The following is a 22,602-nucleotide window of genomic DNA, read 5'->3' on the forward strand; positions in this document are numbered from 1 at the left end:
TCTGCTAGCCTCAGACCCTTCTACTGCACCGGCCCCAGCTCCAGCTCCTCCCTGCTGGGCCCACTCCTCCCACATCCCGCCTCTTTCTCCCGGCTGGGCCCAGCCTCCCCCGCGCGGCCTGTGCCGGCCCGCCCCTCACACCTGCTGCCCCTCCCCCCTCATTACCATCTGGGTTCTTCCCCCATCGGAAGGATTGAAGAGGGGGGCGGGATCCTCATACACTTTAGACACTGGCACCCAGCAGCCAATCAAGACTTGGCAAGGTAGCTTTTGACCAATAGCAAAGAGGCAAGACCGGATCCCGCCTGGGAAGCCTATTGGCGAGAGCACTGTGACGTATTGGGGTGTCTCACCAATTGGGTGGCGATAGGGGCGGGTCCGCGCAGGCGCAGTACGGAGCCGGTTGCTGACAGGGCCGCTCGCCGCAGGTATCGGGCCTGGCGTGAGACTTGGATCCGAACTCGGCGTTTCCCTGCCCCGCACGCACCGGCCTTCAGCCTCGCGCCCGTCGCCGCCATGTTCCTCACCCGCTCCGAATACGACAGGTGAGCGAGGGCGGGCTCGCCCGGGCGCGGGGCTCGGTCCAGGCCCAGGATCTGCCTCGTCATGGAGCCCGGCTGGGGCTGGGGCCGGGTCACGCCGGGGGCGGCCCAGCCTCCGAGACCCCTGCGCAGCCTCTCCCGCTGAGCCCCCCCCAGCGGCCGCCTCGGGAAATCTGCCCCCATGAGCCTCCCAATTCCCTTTTCTCCTTCCTCCCCGAGCTTCCCAACTGTCTCTTGGTGGGGGAATCCCCCCTCCCAGACCCTGTCCTTGGGCCTCTTCCCTGGTGCTGTCAGTGGGGATGAGAACGAGGCCTCCAGTGACTCCCCTCGGGTGTTCCCAGTACTTTCATCTTGGCCCTGAACTGGGCCCCCTTAGTGGGGGAGTACAGTCCCCACTGCATCATCACTCTGGAAGGGTCTGTAGACTATCCTCTGGTGGTGGCCCACATTTGGAGGCCCAGGGGAATGGGAAAGAATGCTTTAGCCACCCAGCCTTAATGTGTCTGAAGTAGGAAACTTGGGGTTTGTTTATACTGGCACTTTACACCCCCCTGCCCCGAGCGCTGCAAGTTTCAGTGTTGTAAAGTGCCAGTGTAGCCAGTGCACCAGTGCTGGGAGCTACTCCCCTCTTCGGGGTGGTGTTTTTATTGTGCTGGGAGAGCTCTCTCCCGGTGCTGTGTCATGACTACACAAGCCACGTTAAAGCACTAAAGTCAAAGGAACACCATCAGATTATCCCACTACAATATCTTCCTTTTCCACTCATGGCACCCAACTCTCCCTGAAGTCTCTTGAGATTAAATACCAAAAGTGCTGCAGTATGACTAAAACTCTGATGTAAAGCAGCAGTAACCAAGTGGAGTTCAAGTTAGCAAGGTCATTTTGGCTCTGTCCACGCTACAGTTACAGGTGGCCGTAGACTTCATTACAAGAAAGAGACACATTGGATGGGTTTCAGAGCAGCAGCCGTGTTAGTCTGTATCTGCAAAAAGAACGAGAGTACTTGTGGCACCTTAGAGACTAACAAATTTGTTTGTTAGACATACTGGAGAAAGGTAGTTGTAGAGTAGTTGGAGCCTTGTCCCTAATTCAACATATTGTGCCTTTGTATTATAGTTTAACTGCTGTTCTGAATACTTGGGCCCTGTCTATGCCATGGCTCAAGTTGCTTTAAATATGGTGGTGGTTAGCAAAGTGTTAATATAGTTTCCCTGACTTGAGTAGATGAGGCCTACTCATGTTAGGCCTCCTACTATCTGGCTTGCAGCTCAAACTATAGTGTAGGCAGGGCCTAAGAAGCAGGCTGGGTTAGTCACAGAGTGACTCCGAGTTTTCAGGCTTTTGGTTTCATTTTTAGTTGGATTGAATGCTATGTTTTGCATGATTATTAAACTGCCATCAAAGCAGATAAATAAAAACTACTCTCAGAAAGTTTAGGTGACCATGTAATCATGAGCTAAGCATTTTGTGGGGATCTGACAAATGTGAATTTAACTATGCACCCTTGCACTTTGAATGTATTTGGAATTGTTCAAATAATAACTTTTCAATTAAAAACATAGCTAATTGTTCCTCATACAGTTACAAATCCTAATACAAACTTACAATTGTATTCTAAAATGATTGCAATATATACTGATATGACAGCAAAGTCACTGGGTACAAAAACAACACAGGAATATAGAAATCATGGTAAGATAGTTTTTCATTGATTTGAGGTTTGTTGCTGAGAAAAATGCCAAGTTAATTAACTTTGGTAAATGGCTGAGTTGCAGCTAATGCTTCTGCCTTTTTATGGTTTTGTTGTGTATATAATTGATGTATAAGGTCCTGAGCCTGCAAGGAGACTTGTGTGGGCTGAGCCCTACTGAAGTCACTGAGGCTTTGTGTGTGTGCAGTGATCCACACACGGAGCCCTGTGCAGGTGCAAGAGTCTTTCCATTTGGAACTCATTGCAGATTTGAGGCCTCAGGGTAGATCCTTTTGCATGGTAGGGTATAATCTGGAATTCTGTTGCAGCAATTAAAAATAAAAATGAGTGACCCTGAAAGAGAGTTAGCAGGAAGATATTTACAACTTCTTTGATGTATTGTAACAATACTATATACATCTCACATTTCTATGTCATTAAAATACTGTGGGGAAAATAGCTTTGTGCTGCAAGGCTACTTCAAACTGGCAGCGTGGTGGGGGTAATTAGGAAGAGAGTAACCTCAAAATGTAGCTTGTTGCTGCTGTTGCGAGTTCTCTTGGTGTCCCATCTAGCTGTTTCTTCCCATCTGAAGTCTGTTCAGTTGTCAGAAGCTTGATTGTTCTACCCTCTTCAATATCTCTTTTGGGGGTGGGAACCAGCATCTATTTTGCCCATCCCTTGCATGATGATCATCTTCATGGGAGCAGCTGAGGGGCTCATTCAATGGCAATTCCTAATGTAAGTTTGCCTGCAAATTGTGGATCCAGAACAAGATAGTACAGGCACACAGCCCTTCTAGCTCTAGGTTTTGGGTAGTTGGTGGGACAAGGCTGCTTGGATTCCTTCTCGGACATTTCCAGGAGTGTCTCTTCTCTTCCCTCCACCCCCCTTTCCACATATCAATATGGCACTTCCTTCTCCTTCCCACTCCCCTACAAAGGCTTACATAGATATTCCCTTCATCCCTTTCCACCAATAGGTTCATTTCTTTAGTGTGGTGTTGCTCCTATTTCTAACTGCCCAACCCAAAATACCAATTAAGTCTCTCTTATGAAGAAGGGCTATATGCAGTATTGCTAGAGTAGTCCAAGATTTTTTGTGGGTAGCGGGTGGTGACATGGAATGAGTTCCTGGCATATGTCAGTGGCTGTTTGTGTCCTGGCTAGCAGCTTCTGAACCAGTCAGGTGGGGCACTGTGCTGTACCAAGTATGAAGTTTCGTACGGTTATATTTAAAATGATACTGTCTTCCAAGGTGAGGCAGAAGTCGCACGTTAAGAAATCTCCCAGAGTCCCCACAGATTTCTGGATGTTAGTGGGGCATTTGGTGGTGACATTGCATTCACGTAGGCTGCATCTGCACTACAGCACTTACAGTGGTGCAGCTGCACCGATGCATTGCTTGTGGTGGAGACACTCTAAGCCAGAGTTTTTCAAAGTACAGATCAGGCCCTGGGTCACCTTACTGATTCAAATTATAACGATTGTTACTGTGCAGCAGCTCTAAAGGAACCTGGGGAGGAGAAAGGAAGGAGGTGGGTGGGAATTGGGGAGGGGGGCAAGTTGGGGCTTGCAGGACTGCTGCAGGCATCTCCCCTGGCCCTCCGGAACTTGCGGCTGTGGCGGGAGAGAGGGCCCTTCCCCCGGAGCTCCATGCAGAGGGAGAGAGGGGCCCTTCCCCCAGAGCTTGGGGCTAGGAGGAGTCCTCTGGCCCCAGCTCTGAAGCAGCCTGCCTGCTGCACCCCAAGCTTCTCATCCCTGGCCCCACCCCAGACCCGCATCCCCAGCCAGTGCCCTTACCCCCTACATCCCAACCCTCTGCCCCAGCCCTGAGCCCCCTCCAGCACCCTGAACCCCTCATCCCCAGCTCTATCCTAGAGCCTTCACCCCCAGACAGAGCCCTCACCCCAACATGCCACCCTCTGCCCTACCCTGGGCCAACTCCCACGCTCCTTACCATGGGCTTACTAAGGCTAGTGTCTAGTGTTCGTTATGTAAAGTGGGTTAACCTGGAATGTTTTGCATTATTATGATTTTATGAAAACTCCAGTCAAAAGATATAATTATGTTGGGTTACGAGCGTCAACAATTTTCTTTAACTGGGTCATGCGGAAAAATGTTTGAAAACCACTGCTCTAAGCCAACGGGAGAGAGCTCTCCTGTTGGGTTGTTAACTCCTGCCTCCGCAAGAGGCGGTAGCTATGTAGGTGGGAAAAACTCTTGCTAAATATAAGCAAGGCAATAGCTTTCCTGAGCCAATAGGAGCATATACTGTTTAGAGTCCAGTGGCCATTCTAGCATCTGCTTGTGGAAGATCCCTCAAAGCATTTCTCCCTACATTTATAATTGGACCCACTGGAATTCTAGGGCATCTTCTGCTTCTTTGCCCAGTCCCTGCTGCTTTTTCACTATTTCCTCTTTTTAAAACTTGTGGATCTACATCCCTCTAGTCCAGGGGTCGGCAGCCTTTCAGAAGTGCTGTGCCAAGTCTTCATGTATTCACTCTAATTTAAGATTTCGCATGCCAGTAATACATTTTAACATTTTAGGTCTCTTTCTATACGTCTGTAATATATAACTAAATTATTGTTGTATATAAAGTAAATAAGGTTTTAAAAATGTTTAAGAAGCTTCATTTAAAATTAAATTAAAATGCAGAGCCCCCTGGGCCAGTGGCCAGGACCCAGGCAGTGTGAGTGCCTCTGAAAATCAACTCGCGTGCCACAGGTTGCCTACACCTGCTCTTGTCAATATTTGCCATGTTGGTGTTCGCTTTCTGAATATACAGGTGGCATGCTGCTGGATGAGGAATGTACCTCTATAAACTTAATCTAGCCATTGACTTTAATGCACTCTTTCTGCATTACCAGCTGACTTGACTTAGTGCCATTAGGTCCCTCTATGGAATTGAAACAGGAACTATTTTCTCTGATGTTTGTCCTCAAGTTTTTGGCCTTTTCTCTAGCTCTGATTTTGTTTTTTTCACTGCAGGGGTGTGAATACTTTTTCTCCAGAGGGGCGGTTGTTCCAGGTGGAATATGCAATCGAGGCTATCAAGGTATTGCAAACCTCAGCCATTGTTGATACATTGCAATCTGTAACCCAAATGCTTCTAATTGTGGTTGAGTTTAGTCACTAAGGATGGGAGAGCTCTTAAGAAAAGTCCCGTTGTTCATTTCAGTAGTTGACACTCTTCATTTGAAGTGAGGACTGAACCAGTGCCCTATCATCATTTATTGTTCCCTTTTTGTGTACACGCACCTGGTGGAGCGCTTATGTTCATACGGTGATGCTGATGACATCTTGCAGTTGAGAGCCAATCCCGTTCCATTGATGTTCATGGGCTTCGGGTACTGGCAACAGGCGTGCCACTTATTAACAACTTTTTCTGGAGGAAAGACCTCAGCTGCAGGCGGTTTGCAGGCCTGTAGCAAGGAAAGGAAGTGCTTGAGGCTGCACAGTATGTCTCTATGCTATCTTGCTTTAGCACTAGTACCTCGGTTCGGCACGCCTCAGTGCTTCCTTCTCTGACTGCAGCCCCACAAAGCTGCCTGTGACCAGGAACTGCCATCCACATCCATAGTGCCCTGGGGTGCCCACATCCCTGGCTCTGTGGGCTGGGCGGGGAGGCTGTGGGCTGGGCAGTGATACAGAAGGAGACTTCAGCCCAGATGCTAGGGCTTTCCATGGAGAGTATAGGTGCTGAGGCCCAACAAGGCTGCACAATACCTCTCCCTGCACTTTACTGGCTGTGTCCTGTCCTGGCACCGGGGGCTCAGGCTGTCCTATTGCTTGTTCCCTGGCTGCAGCCCCGCAAATCTGCCTTCTGCTTATTGGCAACTTCTGGACAGCAGCAATTTTTACTGGAACCAAGGGGTTGCTAATAAGCAAAATCCATTGTATAATCAATTGAATTGAATGTTAGTTAACACTTAGGAACACCACAGCCTGGAGAAGGGGAATGGGAAAGACCTCTTCCCCAAAACTACACAGTCAGCAAAAGTTTGGGGAAACTACTGAATGCTAACATACTGCCAAATGTTGTGACTGGGACCCCCTAGTTCTAACTTGAGATTATTAAAGCTCCCATGGTATTTTTGAGAGTTTGTGTTAGTGCCAACATTCAAACCAAATTCTAATGTGAGTAATTACATTTTACCTCCTTAAATGCACCCCTATAGCTTTAATTAAAAATAGTCACTTGATGCCCTGAACCTTCTTGGGCTAATGGAGCATTGCATTCTGGGATGTGTAGTTTCCACGTACCGCCTCTCTCAAAGATTACCATTTTATAACTACACTATTCTGTGTTAACTAGATGACCTTTTATTTTTTTGGCTAATTGCCAAAGAAATTTGGGTTGTGAAGTTTGGCAGTGCTTGTTTATAATGGCTGGGAATGTTCTTTCTGTTGCAAGTGATGCAGTTGTCTCCTTGCACATGCACAAGATATGTTTTAAATGAATTGAGAGATGTATTTTTTCTAATATGTAAAGAAACCAACAGTTTCTCCCCAAATTTGATACAGAGGGTTTTAGTATAAGTGGCATTGAGGAAAGAAGCCTTTTTTTATAGGTTTCTTGATGGCCTCTATTTAGAGATTAGTGTTAAGGGTCCCCGCAGATGAATATCTTCTCTGTTACTATTGCCCAATCAAACACTTTAGCCACAAAGAGCGGGCAAGGTACAGCTATTCATTTTCATCGAGTTTTTGGAAGCAAGAACTCCTTAAATGCATCCTAGTAGTCAGCGTGTTGATGCATTCATATTGCTCAGAAAATACCTATAAGAAAGCTGAAAGCTAATCCACAGGATAAACTTGCTTGTCTTTATTGTCCGTTCCACCAATAAGCCTGGAAATAAATTAAATTTATGCTGCTCAAATATTGCCTTAAAGATGCTTGGTACATTATTCCATGTGTCGGGAGTACACGGGGGTCCTTCAGTTTACAAGGAAATAAATTGGGGCAGTTGGTAATGCAATCTTTGCAGTACCTCAAACAATAATATTTTGTTTCATAATTACAGTCAAAGCTTTGAATATGGTTCAGGCAAGATAAATACTTAATAAGGGATCCAGGTGGTTCAGTCATTGAGAAACATGTAGGTGAAGATGATGTAACTTCCAGAATTAGGAAATTCTTCTGTGCATTTGACAGTGGCATGATTTAGGGCTTATCTACATGGGGAAATTTACTGATATAGTTATACAAGTAAACTTCCTTGTGTAGGTAAACTCTTAAAGTTATGAATAAGCAACTGATAGCCAAGTATTTAATCCTAGTTTTGGTGCCCTGTGTGGCCTTTGTTGGTCACCTCACTTCATTATTCATCATTTCCCTGTCTCTGAGAGGAGTGTAATACTTAATTATCTCGGAGGGGAGTTGAGGATGCAGTCATTAAGGCATGAAAAGCAGTATGTGGTGTGAGTGCAAAGTACCTCTCACTTGTACACTAAGTAAATTCTGAGGTGGTAGGGGATTTCACAGCAAAGGAAGGAATAAAAGTGACTAAATTAATAAAATTAATCTGAAAATATTAGTTATATCCTATTTTAAGGCCTCCATGGAAATTAATGCACCTGACTTTAATTTTGTTCTGCAAAAGAAAATTCACAAGGCTCTTTTTAATCTGTAAAATTAAAACAAAAATCTGAGAGATTATGGTATAGTTTGGGGAAGAGATGAATTACTAATCTGCAAGAGGGTTTCTTGGTCTCAATGAACTTTCAAACTGCACATCCTGAGCTGTTTAACTTCCTCTGGTTCCCAGATCAAATTCTGACCTCTTAGTTTAGCTCTCACTATGTGTTATCTTGTATTTGTTGTGAAGGTACATAATTGTAGATACATTAGTGCAGCGGTTCTCAAACTTCATAGCACCACAACTCCCTTCTGACTACAAAAATTACTACACAACCCCAGGAGGGGGAACTGAAATCTGAGCCCTCCCGCCCCAGCTGGGGGAGGGGAGCAAAGCAAAGGCCAAGCCCCTCCCCGGGCAGGGGGCCTGTAATCTGAGCTCAGTTGCTCAGGGCTGAATCCCTCGGGCTTTGGCCCCAAGCGGTGGGGCTTTGGCTTTGGCCCCAGCAAGTATAATGCCAGCCTTGGCAATCCCATTAAAACGGGGTCGCAACCCACTTTTGGGTCCTGACCCACAGTTTAGAACCCCTGCATTAGTATATGCAGAATCTTTTTCTGCTACTGATGTTGTAGTACTGTAATGGCATCATTCTGGGGGGTAGAGATATTACAAATGATGTAGGTCAAGATGAGCATCCTCATTTTGTGAAGATTAGATACCAAAGTGGAGGCGCCCTAGTAATGTTGTAGATTATGTGTAATGGTGGTAACTGTGTGTGTGTGTTCTTAGCTTGGCTCCACAGCCATTGGGATTCAGACATCAGAAGGTGTTTGCTTGGCAGTGGAGAAGAGAATCACCTCCTCGCTTATGGAACCCAGCAGTATTGAGAAAATCGTAGAAATAGATTCTCATATAGGTAAGAGTAATGCAGGTTTGTTCCTTCTCATGGTAAGGCCTGTTGCATCCTTCCAGCCCTGGACGTGTAATGAAAGCCTCTCCTTCAGAAGAGTTTCATGAGAGACTTGTCTTGAAACATGACTTCTGAAGTCAGCTGTTAGGCCCTCACCTGGCTTTCTTGGGTGGGAACAAACAAGCAACTCCCAGCAAATACTGGGTGCTGGTTACTGGTTTTCCAGGCTCCAGGCCAGCAGGACATAGTTGCAGGAGCAGGAAGCAGCAGCTGAAATGCTCCTCCTGTTTGACCTCCCTAATGAAAGCTCATCCCCAAATTTAGATCTTGGGAGGGCACGGTATTATTGCAATGTAAAGGTTTGATCCCAGGCCAGTGTCTGTGCTGGAAGCTCACTGATTGGATCACTAATGTTAGCCTGTTCCTCTGTGCTAAAGGCAGCTTACTGTGGCTACAGGGGGCCCAAGGAAGATTGATTGCCAAATATGTCAGCTTAAAAAATTAGAGCTCTCCAAAGCACTAGTCTTGTAAATGATGAGAATTGGGGTGAGTTATGCTGCTCGTGAAGAGACAGGCTAGTTTCCCAGAAAAGAAACTTTCTCCTCTGCTTTCTTATGATACAGCCCTTTCCACAGCTACCAGCAGCCATGTGGTATTACAGGTTGAACAAATCTATTTATTTATAGCCACTTATTTCAGCCAGCTTATAGCAAGGCAAAGCTTCACTGATGTGGCGCCTCCTGCTGGTTGTCCTGGGAATTAGCTCTTCCAGCCCAGAGCGCCCTCTGCAGGCCAGTGTCTCGCCTGCCGCTGGCCCGTGCCCCTCTATGTCATGGTTCTGCCCCCAGCAGTAACCCACAATCTGGGTCTCCCCACCCAGGGAAACCCCCCAACCCTCTATCCCCACCTTGCCTCAGTGGCTACTGCCATTCACCATCTAGCCCCTGCTCACTGGGGCAGACTGCAGTCTGTAAATCACCCATCATTGGCAAGGAGGGGTTCAACCAGCTGCCTCTGCCTATTCCCAGGCTACACTTCTGTAGCCCCAGTACCTTTCCTGGCCTTTAGCAAGGCTTGCAGCCTGGAGGGTTTTCAGGCTGGAGCTCCCCAGCTTCTCTGGACTTCCCCAAGCCCTGCTTCACTCTAGGTACCCCGCTCAGCTCCCAGGTAGCCAGGTCCTTCTCTCTCTACAGCTAGAGAGAAACTCTCTCTGCGTTTCTGGCTCACAGCCCTTTTATAGGGCCAACGGTAGCCTGATTGGGGTGTGGCCCCAGTGGTGGCTCCTTCCCCAGTCAGCCCAGCCTTTCACAGCTGCAGCCCTCTCAGGGCTGCTTTTAACCCCTGTTCTTCAGGAATGGGGCAGCCACCTCACTACACAGCTGCAAATGTGCAACTTGGTGGTATTGTGTGTGTATATATCAGCGAGATGCATCAGACGAAGTGGGTATTCACCCACGAAAGCTCATGCTCCAATATTTCTGTTAGTCTATAACGACTCTGTCGCTTTTTACAGATCCAGACTAACACAGCTGCCCCTCTGATACTTGTGTGTATACCAAATACTGTCAAGCAGAAAGGTGACTTGTCCAGTACTTAGATTTTTGGTCAATAGCCCCACGGGTCCTCCCACTCCAACCCTTCACACTCACACGTGTAGTAGGTCCCCAGCCTGAATTCTGGCTGCTTTGTGCTACCCAGCCACTAATTAATTCACCCTTGCATTATGCCACCTGTGTTCAGGAAGCTGGTGAGTGGCTCCCTGTGGAGCCTGATTGCTGTCTCAGACCTCCTTCTGTGCCAGTGCCAGCTAATAGAGAAAGAGCGGGAATGTGCTAATAAAGTTTGCGGATGACACAAAGCTGGGGGTTATTGCTAACACGGAGAAGGACAGGGATACTATTCAGGAAGATCTGGACCACCTTGTAAACTGGAGTAATAGTGATAGGATGAAATACAATAGTGAAAAGTGCAAGGTCATGCACTTAGGGATTAATAATAAGAATTTTAGATATACGTTGGGGACGCATCAGTTGGAAGCGACAGAGGAGAAGGACCTTGGGGTATTGGTTGATAGCAGGATGACTATGAGCCGCCAATGTGATACGGCTGTAAAAAAAGCAAATGCGATTTTAGGATGCATCAGGCGAGGTATTTCCAGCAAGGATAAGGAGGTGTTAGTACCGTTATATAAGGCGCTGGTGAGACCCCATCTGGAATATTGTGTGCAGTTCTGGTGTCCCATGTTCAAGAAGGATGAATTCAAACTGGAACAGGTCCAGAGACGGGCTACTAAGATGATCCGAGGAATGGAAAACCTGCCTTATGAAAGGAGACTCAAAGAGCTTGGCTTGTTTAGCCTGGCCAAAAGAAGGCTGCGGGGGGATATGCTTGCTCTAGATAAATATATCAGGGGGGTTAACATTAGGGAGGGAGAGGAATTATTTAAGTTTAGTACTAATGTAGGCACGAGGACGAATGGGTACAAACTGGATATTAGGAAGTTTAGACTTGAAATTAGACGAAGGTTTCTAACCATTAGGGGAGTGAAGTTCTGGAACAGCCTTCCGAGGGAAGTAGTGGGGGCAAAAGACTTATCTGGCTTTAAGACTAAGCTTGATAAGTATATGGAGGGGATGTTATGATAGGATAGTTTAATTTGGGCATTTGATCTTGGATTATCACCAGATAAGTCTGCTCAATGGTCTGCGGGGAGATGTTGGATGGGTGGGAACTGAGTTACTGCAGAGAATTCCTCTTTGGGTGCTGGCTGCTGAGTCTTGCCCACATGCTCAGGGTTTAGCTGATCGCCATATTTGGGGTCGGGAAGGAATTTTCCTCCAGAGCAGATTGGCAGGGGCCCTGGCGGTTTTTCACCTTCCCCTTTAGCGTGGGGCATGGGTCACTTGCTGGTGGATTCTCTGCAGCTTGAGGTCTTCAAACCAATTTTGAGGATTTCAATAACTCAGTCCTGGGTTAGGGGTTGTTATAAAAGTGGATGGGTAGGGTTCTGTGGCCTGCCTTGTGCAGGAGGTCAGACTAGATGATCATATTGGTCCCTTCTGACCTATGAGTATGAGAAGCAGCCAGCCCTGTTTTCAGGGGAGGATAACTTTATTCTTTTCAGCAGGTTTGGCTAGTGTCTTGGATTCTCTTCCAAGGTTCCAGATTCGGTTCCTTTGTCAATTCACTTCAGTGGTGTTTGTTTTTTTTTTTTTTTTGTGCCCTGGTGAGCCATAGCTTTAGCCATCTAGCTGAGCAGTAGAACCTCACCTGTCTGGCAATTCTGTTTGCATCCAGTGTTCTTCACTTTCTGACCTAAACTATTGTACAGTGTTACTGAATGCTGTTACACAGCAGCCACGTTTGGCCCGGTGGGTGAAGGAGTTCTTATGTCACTAGTACAGTGCTTTGAGGATTTGGGGGATGAAAGTGGTAGATAACTTAATAAATGAAGTTATTTGTCACATTCTCTCCCCTTTGTTTCAGGCTGTGCCATGAGCGGATTAATAGCTGATGCAAAGACTTTAATTGATAAAGCAAGAGTGGAGACACAGGTAAGGCTTCCTCTGTTGTTCCCCCTCCCCAAAACAATGACCTGATTCTGAGAACAGATTATTTTTGTGGCCAGTTGGATGGTCCTGGCACTTGCAGATCTGGGTAGCAAAGGCAAACAATGCTGAGTAGGAGGAGAAACTTGGAGCTAAGCCCAGCAGCTGAAATTTCACAGGTGTGTGGCAGAAGTGACTCTCTCGCTCTCACTTGTTGTTTGTTTTGGTCTTTTTAGTAGTGAGAGCTTGGTATGAAGAAGGAACTGCATTAATTTCTCTTGTAGAGGGGCTTTTCCTGGGGGACTCACAGCTGGTATGGGTGGATAAAGGCACATCAGCACTGCTTCTCCCCATCTTTTGGATTAACATGAATCCTTCTCTCCTTTCAGCTGAGTGTAGTTCTAAGATGCCCTGACTTTGCAATCACCCTGTTAGTGGCCCAGGGTCTCAGACTTCCCTAAGGGAGCAGCAAACTAGTTAAGGACCAATCCACTACTTCTGAAAGAAGTCCTTGTGAATTGGTATTTTCAAATACCAGGCCATGAAGATGCCCTTCTGCTGAGAGGCCCATGTCAGAGACACATGTCTTTTAGTTTGGGATGTCACTTCTGCGCACTTCCTTGCATTATCTCCATATTGTAATTGAACGTTCTGCCCTTGGAATGCTCCAAGCCCCTGCCAGGTTAGGAAATGGAACTGGAGTCCAGAAGCTGGGAATGGGTGACAGGGAGTGGATCACTTGGTGATTACCTGTTCTGTTCATTCCCTCTGGGGCATCTGGCATTGGCCAGTGTCGGAAGACAGGATACTGGGCTAGATGGACCTTTGGTCTGACCCAGTATGGCTGTTCTTATGAGTCTTCTGCATGGCAGTGAAGAGCACCATCACAAGGCTGCATGGCAGGCCCATTATCTTTGAGACCCTTTTATTCCATCAGAGCATTGGCTTGTGCATGTGTCCTGATGAGGATCACATGCAAGAACTGGCTTTTGGAAAGGGATGGGTAGTTCAAGCCCTTGTATTATCTTCTCCTAGAATCACTGGTTTACATACAATGAAATCATGACAGTAGAGAGTGTGACACAGGCCGTATCCAACCTAGCCCTGCAGTTTGGAGAGGAGGATGCTGATCCTGGTGCTATGGTGAGTAGGTGTTGGCACGGGACATTTTCTGAGTGTAAAAACCATTGGATTTCCTCTGCCTTAACAGTCTTGGTCTCTCTCAACCCTCCTGTGGTTTTGTTACAGTCTCGTCCATTTGGTGTAGCACTGTTGTTTGGAGGAGTCGATGAAAAAGGACCCCAACTGTAAGTTCAAGTCTCTCGCTGGTTCATGCTCTGCTTGGGAAGAGGTGGGGCTTCTACCTGAAGCACCATAAGATGGTCTTATTAGACAGGAAATAGGGAATTGCATAGAAATCAACATCTTGGGCTTATCTCAGTATCTGTCTAGGGATGCAACAAGCTGCAGTGTTGCCTGTTCAGTGTTGAACAGAATATGATGCTTGCAGTAAATCCTGATTTTAAGTCTTATTTAAGTTGAGAATAAAGTGAGAAGGGGAGACCTTTCTTATCCTTCCCCAGAGAACTAGCAGAACCACTCGTAACATAATATCTGGAGCCTGCTATACCATTCCTTAGGGAGGGGGTTGGAGCACTTGTAACTAGAAACTCAATGTGCTTCCAAGATCCAGACCTTCCTGGAGTACTGGGGGATGGAAGCTCCATGAATGCCGTAGGAGGAATAGCTCAGTCAGAAGAATCTCTAGCTGAAGGTCTGTCTTTCTGGGTAACCGTGGCCTCAGTCCCTATCAGAATAATGAAAAATCCTGTTCATGTGAAATGCTTCTGCAAGGGTTGCAAATGATAGTGACAGAAAGGGGTGCAACTCTAATTCTAATTTGGATACCCTGGTTGTCTGTTAGGTTTGGCATTTGCATCAGGGCATTTCTTGACCCTTCAGCCCCTTTGGAATCTTGGTCTGAGTTTCATCTTGCCCTCCAAATGCCAGCAGGAATTACCTGCGGCTGGGGTGTCTTGTCTAAGCAGCCCCTCAAATCTGCCATACAAGATGATGCTGGCTTTAGCCACATCATGTACACTGAGCCTCTGCCTCAGGATGTCAGGCAAGCTGCCACTCTCTAAATTTCACCCAATGAGTCCTTAACTTCCAGCTGTAAATTGGGCTCTGCAGAGAACGTTTCATTATTGTGAATCTTCTGGGGAAACCCCTTGCAATGCAATGGCATAAGACACTTATCTGTATTCCTGGCAGGTTTCACATGGACCCTTCAGGGACGTTTGTGCAGTGCGATGCCAAAGCAATTGGGTCTGCCTCGGAAGGTGCACAGAGCTCCCTGCAAGAGGTTTATCACAAGGTAATGGAATGAGTTCAGAATTACACCTGCTGATTAGCTAGCTGATGTTTGCAGTGCCCTGGGAAGTAGGTATTACCCCCACTTCATGGGTGGGGAAACTAGGTACGGGGCTAAATCCAGAAGGGTAGTACCAGAACACCCCAGTACCAAATTATGGTATAAACACACTCCACAAAGATGATACAGGGACACGCTGATCCCTCCTAAGGATAAGGTCAGGATGACAGCGTGATGGATAGAGATGTTTTGATCGAACCAACAGGTACAAGTTAAAGGGTGGTAACTAACCAAGTCAGAGAGGCAATACGTAACTTGTTTATATCGGTGTATAAGAGAGGGATTGCTGAGGGTGTGTGTCTGTCTGGACTAGTGGGGAGCAGAAGGTCATGCCTGCTCACTGAGCTGCGCCCATTGTAATGGGTATACATGTATTAAGTGTCCCCATAGAACAGGGGTTCTCACAACAAATATTTTGGTGGCCTCAGAGTGTGACCACCAACTCTTGCTGGTGGCCGCTCTGACAAACCAGATTCTCTGTCCTTGTCTCCCACAACCCTTCAGCGAGAGCCTGCCTCAGGCAGGTGGGTCGGGAACTCATCAGCCATTTGCAGAGTCCCAGGCTCCCTTTGTCTTGCCAGGGCAGGAGCGGGGGAGCTACCCAGGGGAGCACCCCAGCAAACGAACACTGCAGCCACCTCCGATGCCACACACGCCAGCCCCATGTGCCTCCAGAGGCGCTGCCCAGAGCCCCTGAGGAGGGTGCAGGGCGCAGAACCCTTCTGGCAGCACCAGCACAAACACCAAGGCAGCACATCTCGCTGCTTTTGGTAACAGCTATTCAGGAGCAACAGCTGGATGCTGCAGGTAGAGGCCATTGCTTTGCCCTTCCACTCTCCATGTATGCTTTGGAGGCTGTTGTAGCTGAAGAAAAATCTGCTGGTGGCAGCATTTGAGAAACGCTGCCATAGAGTCTACCAGGTGCTAGGACCACGCTTCATCAACAATAAACCTGGCCGAATGCCTTTGCCACTAAACCGAGTGTGTGATCTTCTTGGGAAGTTAACCCATACAGCAGACCTTGATAGATCTGGTCAGAGCCAGTACAGTACAACACACATGCGGCCAACAACTGATAACACCCAAGAATGGATGACTAGCTATCACATAAATCATTGGTTCTGGACATTGGCTCATAGGGGGGCCTCACATGTTAGAGCATGAAGACGTCTGTGAATACGGAGGCCAATTTTTCATACATGTTAAAACATGTACGCAGTAATTTATTACCTTGTCTGAACTACATTCCTCACTACTTCAGTGTTGGTAATATATATATAATTTGGTGACATTTTAATTTGCTGCCAGTGGTAGCTTGATATATTTTGGAGCAGGACAGAGGGAGGACATGACGTCTAGAGAGGATGTGATTTTCTTTTTTGCAGAGGACTGATTAGAGGGATGTGCATGAGAAGCTAAGCAATGAAACTGAGTGGCTAACTTTTGTGGTTTGTTTTATTTAACAGTCAATGACACTGAAAGAAGCAATCAAGTCATCCCTCATCATCCTAAAGCAAGTTATGGAAGAAAAACTGAATGCAACTAACATTGAGGTACGTCCTGCTGTACTATTCTTCCTTGTATAAATGCTGTAGGAGTTTGCAGCATTTGGACTGCAAGAAAAGTCTATCCTGCTTATATTCTCTGCTTCCCTGGTCCAAGTCTCTGTGGTTGCACAGCAAATGTGTCCCCTTATGGTGTCTCACCTGATACTAAGTCAGGGCTGGTTTTAGATATTTGTCAAAACAGCAATGACTGGGATGAAGGGACTTGAAAACAAGGGCCAATCCGCAACTCTTAAGACTTCAGTCTCTTTTTCTAAGGTGGTGATTCTTGTTTCTTTCAACATCTATATATTTCTAATGTGCTCATTGGCATAATATCAGTGTGTTGCCACATAACTCTGTGTGGCATACCTGAGGTAAGAACGAAATCCTCAGTCTTTCTCTTCATGTGGGCTCTTCTGCCCTGCTAATTGGACAATGCTTGTCTGAGTGAATATCTGAATCCTGAAACACTCCCTGAATGTGACTAGACTTGACTTTGTATTGCTCTCCAAAACCTTGAAGGGGGGGCCCTGCTGAGAGCACTAACACAAGATCTCAAGAGTTGCCAGAGTGGACATGTCATGCCAGCTGGGCAATTTTTTTAGGCTTTCCCACTGCCATCCTTTCTTGGCACTTCAAGGAATGAAAATTATACAGCTTCAGGACTTGCTATTTTTAGGCTTGTATCAGTGCAAAAATCCTTGTTAGATAACAAGACCAAAGAGATGGGTTTCCCAGCAAATCTCTGGGAATGAATATGTAGATCGGGGTCGGCAACCTTTCGGAAGTGCTGTGCCGAGTCTTCATTTATTCACTCTGATTTAAGGTTTCACGTGCCAGTGATACATTTTAACGTTTTTAGAAGGCCTCTTTCTATAAGTCTATAATACATAACTAAACCATTGTTGTATGTAAAGTAAATACATTTTTTTAAATGTTTAAGAAGCTTCATTTACAATTGAATTAAAATGCAGAGCCCCCCAGACTCGTGGCCAGGATCTAGGCAGTGTGAGTGCCGCTGAAAATCAGCTTGTGTGGCGCTTTCAGCACCCATGCTATAGGTTGCCTACCCCTGATGTAGAGTCTGTTAACCTCCACTTCCTAGTGATGAGCAGCAGCCTTGCCAGATGTCATTTGGTTCAGACATGCTAATACTTTTTTGGGGGGCAAATAAAAATGTTTTCCCTCTGGGTAAAGAGTAGGTGAATCGATTTCTTTTTAACAAGGCTGGTGTATAACATTTGTCTCTATTTCTGGCAGTTTCCAAGATAACTGAACCTTAAAATCATGTCATTCTGACTATTAACTTGCTCTTCTCTCTCTTCAGTTATTGATGTGATTTCAACAGTTGCTGTCTCTAGCTGGTAACTTTCGAGCGGAAAGTAGTAGGCACACACTTTAATTTTGGGTGCCTCTGTTTTTGACTGCCCACCCTGAGATGCCTGGGGCCTGACTTCTCAGAGTTGTGAGCTGCAGGTGCCTTAACTCTGGCAGTCTGTGAAGGACCAGTTGCTGAAATTATAACGGACGTGAGGTGGGGAAGTGAAGCAAGATGACAGTCAGAATGATGTGATTTTACATTTTTGTATGCACACCCTACTAAAGCACAGAAATACTTTGGGTCTAGTATAAATGCTCTGAGGTCCAGTAAACTTCCCTAAGTGCTGTTCCTGAACAGTACCAGCAATAGGAGAGAAGTTTAATGAGTACATTAGATACTAGCAACCGTTTGAGCAACAGAAGCTACTAGCAATAGGCATCTGACGCTAGCTGTGCTGCTTGTCTAATATTCAATGCTGCTAGTGAGCCCTTCTGAGATGAGGCTCAGAGGAGAGATGGAAGAGGACGTGCCAGATTGAGTTTGCACACTCAGAGCACAATCTTGTGCCACACCCAGAAAAGTTCCAGTTAGCAAGGACTATGTCATGAGCATTTTAACAGGGTAGCAAGCCCCTTAAATGAAGTTGGACTCGGCTATCCTTTTTCAGTCCAGATGTGCTCTAGTTCAGTGTAATGAGGGTGAGGCTGCCCAGGAGTTATAAATGAAAGCTCTGTACCTCAGGATCCTGTTTAGAATGGAAGAGAGTCCAGAGGCTTGAGAGTAAGGAGCTCAGAGGAAGAGCAGAGCTGGGCTGAGAGCTCAGGGAGGAGATGCCCCTGAAGCCAGATCAGGCTGGGGAAAGCAGAAGGCAAGAAGGCAGTTGGAGGTGGGGCCCCTACAAACTTCCTCAGGCCAGAGTGCTGAGGGCTGAGAGTGGCAGAGGGTGATGCCTCTGAACTGGAGAGCTGAAGCTGGAAAGCCAGAGGGGGTTGAAGGACAGATGGGTGAGGCTGCTGATGTCTCAGGCAAGAGCTGGCACTATTCCTGAAAAGAAGCAAAGGTGGAGAGAATCTCCAGCTAGAGGCAGTGAGATGGGGCATGTTGAGAAAAGCCAGAGCTGTACTTGGTGTTGGACTGTTGTGACAAATGTGCTATTTGGACTGTGCTGGGGGCATCTTGGTTTATGGTAGGTAGCAGGACTTCTAGTAATAAACTAAAACTGCAACAAGGGCTACTTATGTATTCCAAAGGCCGTACTGAGTTTATTTGAGGAATAGAGGGAAACTGAGGCAAGGGACCACTTGCAGGGCTGCTATGAGGCTACAGTGGGGTGCCCAGTAAGGGGCCACACATTTACAAGCATGTTTGCTCATTATGACTATCTTACAAATCCAGTATCTGGGTCAGTAAAGCTTTCTTCTGGATGACCGACTTGTAGTACAGTGTGTGAAGAAATCAATGCAGAGTAATGTGTACAGTATACTTATGTCAGGTCCTCATTTAACAGGGCTTAACTGTCCTCAGCGTAGCTCTGTATGCATTGAGGAATCACTATCAGGTTTAAGTGTGAGAATAGTGTACTGAGGATTAAAGGGGCACTGTAGACTGAAATCACCCTTCTAGTTGAGAATGTTTGACTTAATTACTATGTCTGAAAGGCTAGAAGGCAAACTGAAGAGAGAGTTAAGGTTTGGGGTTGGGTTGTTTACATTTGACACCACGGTGTTTGGGTTTTTTCACATAGAAGTGGGGTGTAGAAAAACAGCATGAAAATGTGGTAAAGGAACAGGTAAAAATATACGTTGACAGCAGGGTTCAGGAGCCAGTGCAGCACCTGAAATGTCTCTCAATTCACTTTTTCAGTGTGACTGTTTCCCTTTATTTAACCTCTTTCCTTACAGACAAATTTTAAAATCTAGAGCAGTGGTTCTCAACATGTGTTCCATGGGCTGCTTGCGGCCCAGTCAGCACACAGCTGCAGCCCATGTGACATCCTCAGGGCCATACAGGTAGTATATATATTGTGTGGCTGTGGCCCACCTAACACACACAGAGCGGCATATGCGGCCCACAACGGTAAATAGGTTGCGAACCACTGGTCTAGAGTTTAGACAAATTTGAGTCGTTCACTAGTGTCTTTGAATGGTGGTTTGGGGGCATGGGTAGAGTTATGCTTAAAGGGTTACCCAGTCAAAGTGGGTCCAGTATCTTAGGCCAAAACTATCAAAAGCAGTTAGTGATTTTTAGGTGCCCAACATGAGACTTCTTAAACAGAGCTGTCTTTCAGAAAGTGCCAACCGCCCGCTGTCTGAAAGCCAGGCCTGGTTAAGGTGTCCCGTGTTGGGACTCATCATTTAGAAAATGCTGGCCTTAAAAGTTCTTGACCTGTTTTTATACTCTTCATCTTGGACATCTGGGACATTCTTTGCTCCCCTGCTGGTGTCTGTGAGTGACCACAAAGCAGCGCCAGTGGGGACCAATGGAAGCTCCAGGACATGCAGGGCCTAGGCCCTTTTTGTTCTGCACTTCCGTGCCCAGTCCTTCCTCTTCCATTGATGTGTGGCAGCAGCATACTCCCCGTTCCCTAGAGAGTGAAGACTTCTGCCCCACTTCCAGAACTCAGTACATCCCAGAGTGGTCCAAGGAGTGAAGATTCTGTGCCACACACACTAGCAGCCACGGGTGCTCCCCAGTCCCCCTTCTCAGCTGCCACTGCTTCTATTCTTTACTGTTGTCTTCCCATGTCAGCCCCATTAAATGGCTTTTCAAATGTTCTGTTGCTCATTTTCCAATTTCTTCTTAATATTTTGGTGCTTGATCCATGAAGGTTCCAGGCAGTCAGCCCTCGAAACTGAATTCCTCTGATCCAAACAGCATCAGGAGATCCATGCCCTGCCCTGCCCTGCCTTGCTCTGCCTTATCTTGATAATGTGCCTCTGTCCTGTTCTCCTGGGGTCACTTCCAAGAGAGTGAACTCCCTCTCAGCCCAGGTACCCTTGAATCCCTGGCCCTCTTGTTATCTCCACGTGAGCCACTAAACAACTGATTGATAAATGGCAGTGACTGATGTTCACTACTGACCAGGTCTGTATTTGAAGTAATGACTTAGGTGCAAATTGCCTCTTTGGTTACCAATTTCCCAAAGATACTCAAGCTCAGTATTAACAAATTGTCCCCTAATGATATGATTTGTTATAGGCTCAATTTAAGAATGCCTGTATAACAGGACAGGACTTGTAACCCTGGTTCTTATAGAAGAGGGCAGCTGGCTCCCTAATCTTGTCTCCTGAAGATGTTGGTCAAAAGATGTTTACCTGAATCTGATTAGAATGGGACTGGGCTGAACTGCAGCTTGTCTTTCCCCCGGCTCCTGTAGAGTCTGCTGAAGAATTAGTGCTAACCAGTCTGTCCCTGTAGAGGGAGAAGCAGCTGAATCTGAGCCGTTCCCAGTAGATGTCTCCCTGAGCTGCTGCTACGATGAGGAGATTGAGTCAATTAGAAGCTATTTCTGCAGCAGGCAGCTATTTTTGGGAATCAAAGAACATGTTACAGGCTGGAACGATCTTGCTGGGCTGGCGGATCAGGCAGCCGAGAAGGAACAGCTGCTCCCTCTCTGGCAGTTTCTCTGTTCCATGCCCTGTGCTGTCATTTCCTCACGTATGCAGGCAAACAGTTACACTGAACCCTTTCTTCTTCTCCTTCCAGCTTGCAACGGTGGAACCCGGAATGAAGTTTCACATGTACACGAAAGAAGAGCTTGAAGAAGTCATCAAGGATATCTGAAAAACACAGAGCTTGAGAGAGAGAGACTCTCAAAAGCCTCATTCCCTGGTCTAAGCGAACTGAAGTCAGTTTGCTTTGAGTGCCCATGATTTTATTTCCAGCAGCGTTATGTGCTTGCTCTTTGTAGAAGGCTCTAATGGTTTTTTTTACAGGTTCTGTACATAAACAATCTACAATAAGAAAATGAGAATAAATCCTTTTTGTTACTCTATCTTGATTCTCTTGTATTGAAGATCTGGGGTGGGGGGAGATGCGGAACAGATATAGAATGACCTCTGCTGTTAAACTGCTGCAAGGTAATACAGTAAGCCCTACATCTAATGTATGTTCTGCAATCTGGCATCCCTAATAAAACTGCTCTCCCTGCCCTGCTATGCAGACTGCTTCTCTGAACAGTATGGTCTGGTGTTCCCAGACATGGCATGACCTCCAGGACCCACTCTGGGGAAGATCCTTTCTGGCAACTCCAATGGCAAAGCTCCCTCTTGTGGAGAATGCTGTAATAACATACTATCTGTAAAAGCAGCAAAGAATCCTGTGGCACCTTATAGACTAACAGACGTTTTGGAGCATGAGCTTTCGTGGGTGAATACCCACTTCCTCAGATGCATGTAATGGAAATATCCAAGGGCAGGTATATGTATGTGTGCTAGCAAGCAAGCTAGAGATAACGAGGTCAATTCAATCAGGGAGGATGAGGCCCTGTTCTAGCAGTTGAGGTGTGAAAACCAAGAGAGGAGAAACTGGTTCTGTAATTGGCAAGCCATTCACAGTCTTTGTTCAATCCTGAGCTGATGGTGTCAAATTTGCAGATGAACTGAAGCTCAGCAGTTTCTCTTTGAAGTCTGGTCCTGAAGTTTTTTTGCTGCAGGATGGCCACCTTAAGGTCTGCTATAGGTGGCCAGGGAGGTTGAAGTGCTCTCCTACAGGTTTTTGTATATTGCCATTCCTAATGTCTGATTTGTGTCCATTTATCCTTTTCCGTAGAGACTGTCCAGTTTGGCCGATGTACATAGCAGAGGGGCATTGCTGGCATATGATGGCGTATATTATGATGGCGTATATTACATTGGAGGATCCTCCAATGTAATATACGCCATCATATGCCAGCAATGCCCCTCTGCTATGTACATCGGCCAAACTGGACAGTCTCTACGGAAAAGGATAAATGGACACAAATCAGACATTAGGAATGGCAATATACAAAAACCTGTAGGAGAGCACTTCAACCTCCCTGGCCACA

General features: G+C 46.5%; 1 protein-coding gene across 1 annotated transcript; it reads left to right on the plus strand.

Moving 5' to 3' along the window:
- Positions 1 to 377: 377 nt before the first annotated feature.
- PSMA5 (proteasome subunit alpha 5) lies at positions 378 to 21,570 on the plus strand. Its single transcript, XM_030561096.1, has 9 exons — positions 378 to 545; positions 5,226 to 5,292; positions 8,606 to 8,732; positions 12,213 to 12,280; positions 13,310 to 13,417; positions 13,523 to 13,581; positions 14,549 to 14,651; positions 16,175 to 16,261; positions 21,282 to 21,570. Exons 1-9 carry the CDS (start codon positions 517 to 519, stop codon positions 21,357 to 21,359), a joined length of 726 nt encoding a protein of 241 aa, XP_030416956.1. The 5' UTR covers positions 378 to 516; the 3' UTR covers positions 21,360 to 21,570.
- Positions 21,571 to 22,602: the final 1,032 nt, after the last annotated feature.

This window comes from Gopherus evgoodei, chromosome 4 (genome assembly GCF_007399415.2).
Source record: "Gopherus evgoodei ecotype Sinaloan lineage chromosome 4, rGopEvg1_v1.p, whole genome shotgun sequence".
Lineage (NCBI taxonomy): Eukaryota > Metazoa > Chordata > Testudines > Testudinidae > Gopherus > Gopherus evgoodei.

Bases quoted from the DNA above. Each gene is read 5' to 3' on its own strand.
- PSMA5 (XM_030561096.1), top strand. From the start codon at position 517: ATGTTCCTCACCCGCTCCGAATACGACAG. The intron at 13,418-13,522 runs GTGAGTAGGTGT...GTTTTGTTACAG, and splicing joins ATGCTGATCCTGGTGCTATG to TCTCGTCCATTTGGTGTAGC. The intron at 16,262-21,281 runs GTACGTCCTGCT...TTCTCCTTCCAG, and splicing joins TGAATGCAACTAACATTGAG to CTTGCAACGGTGGAACCCGG.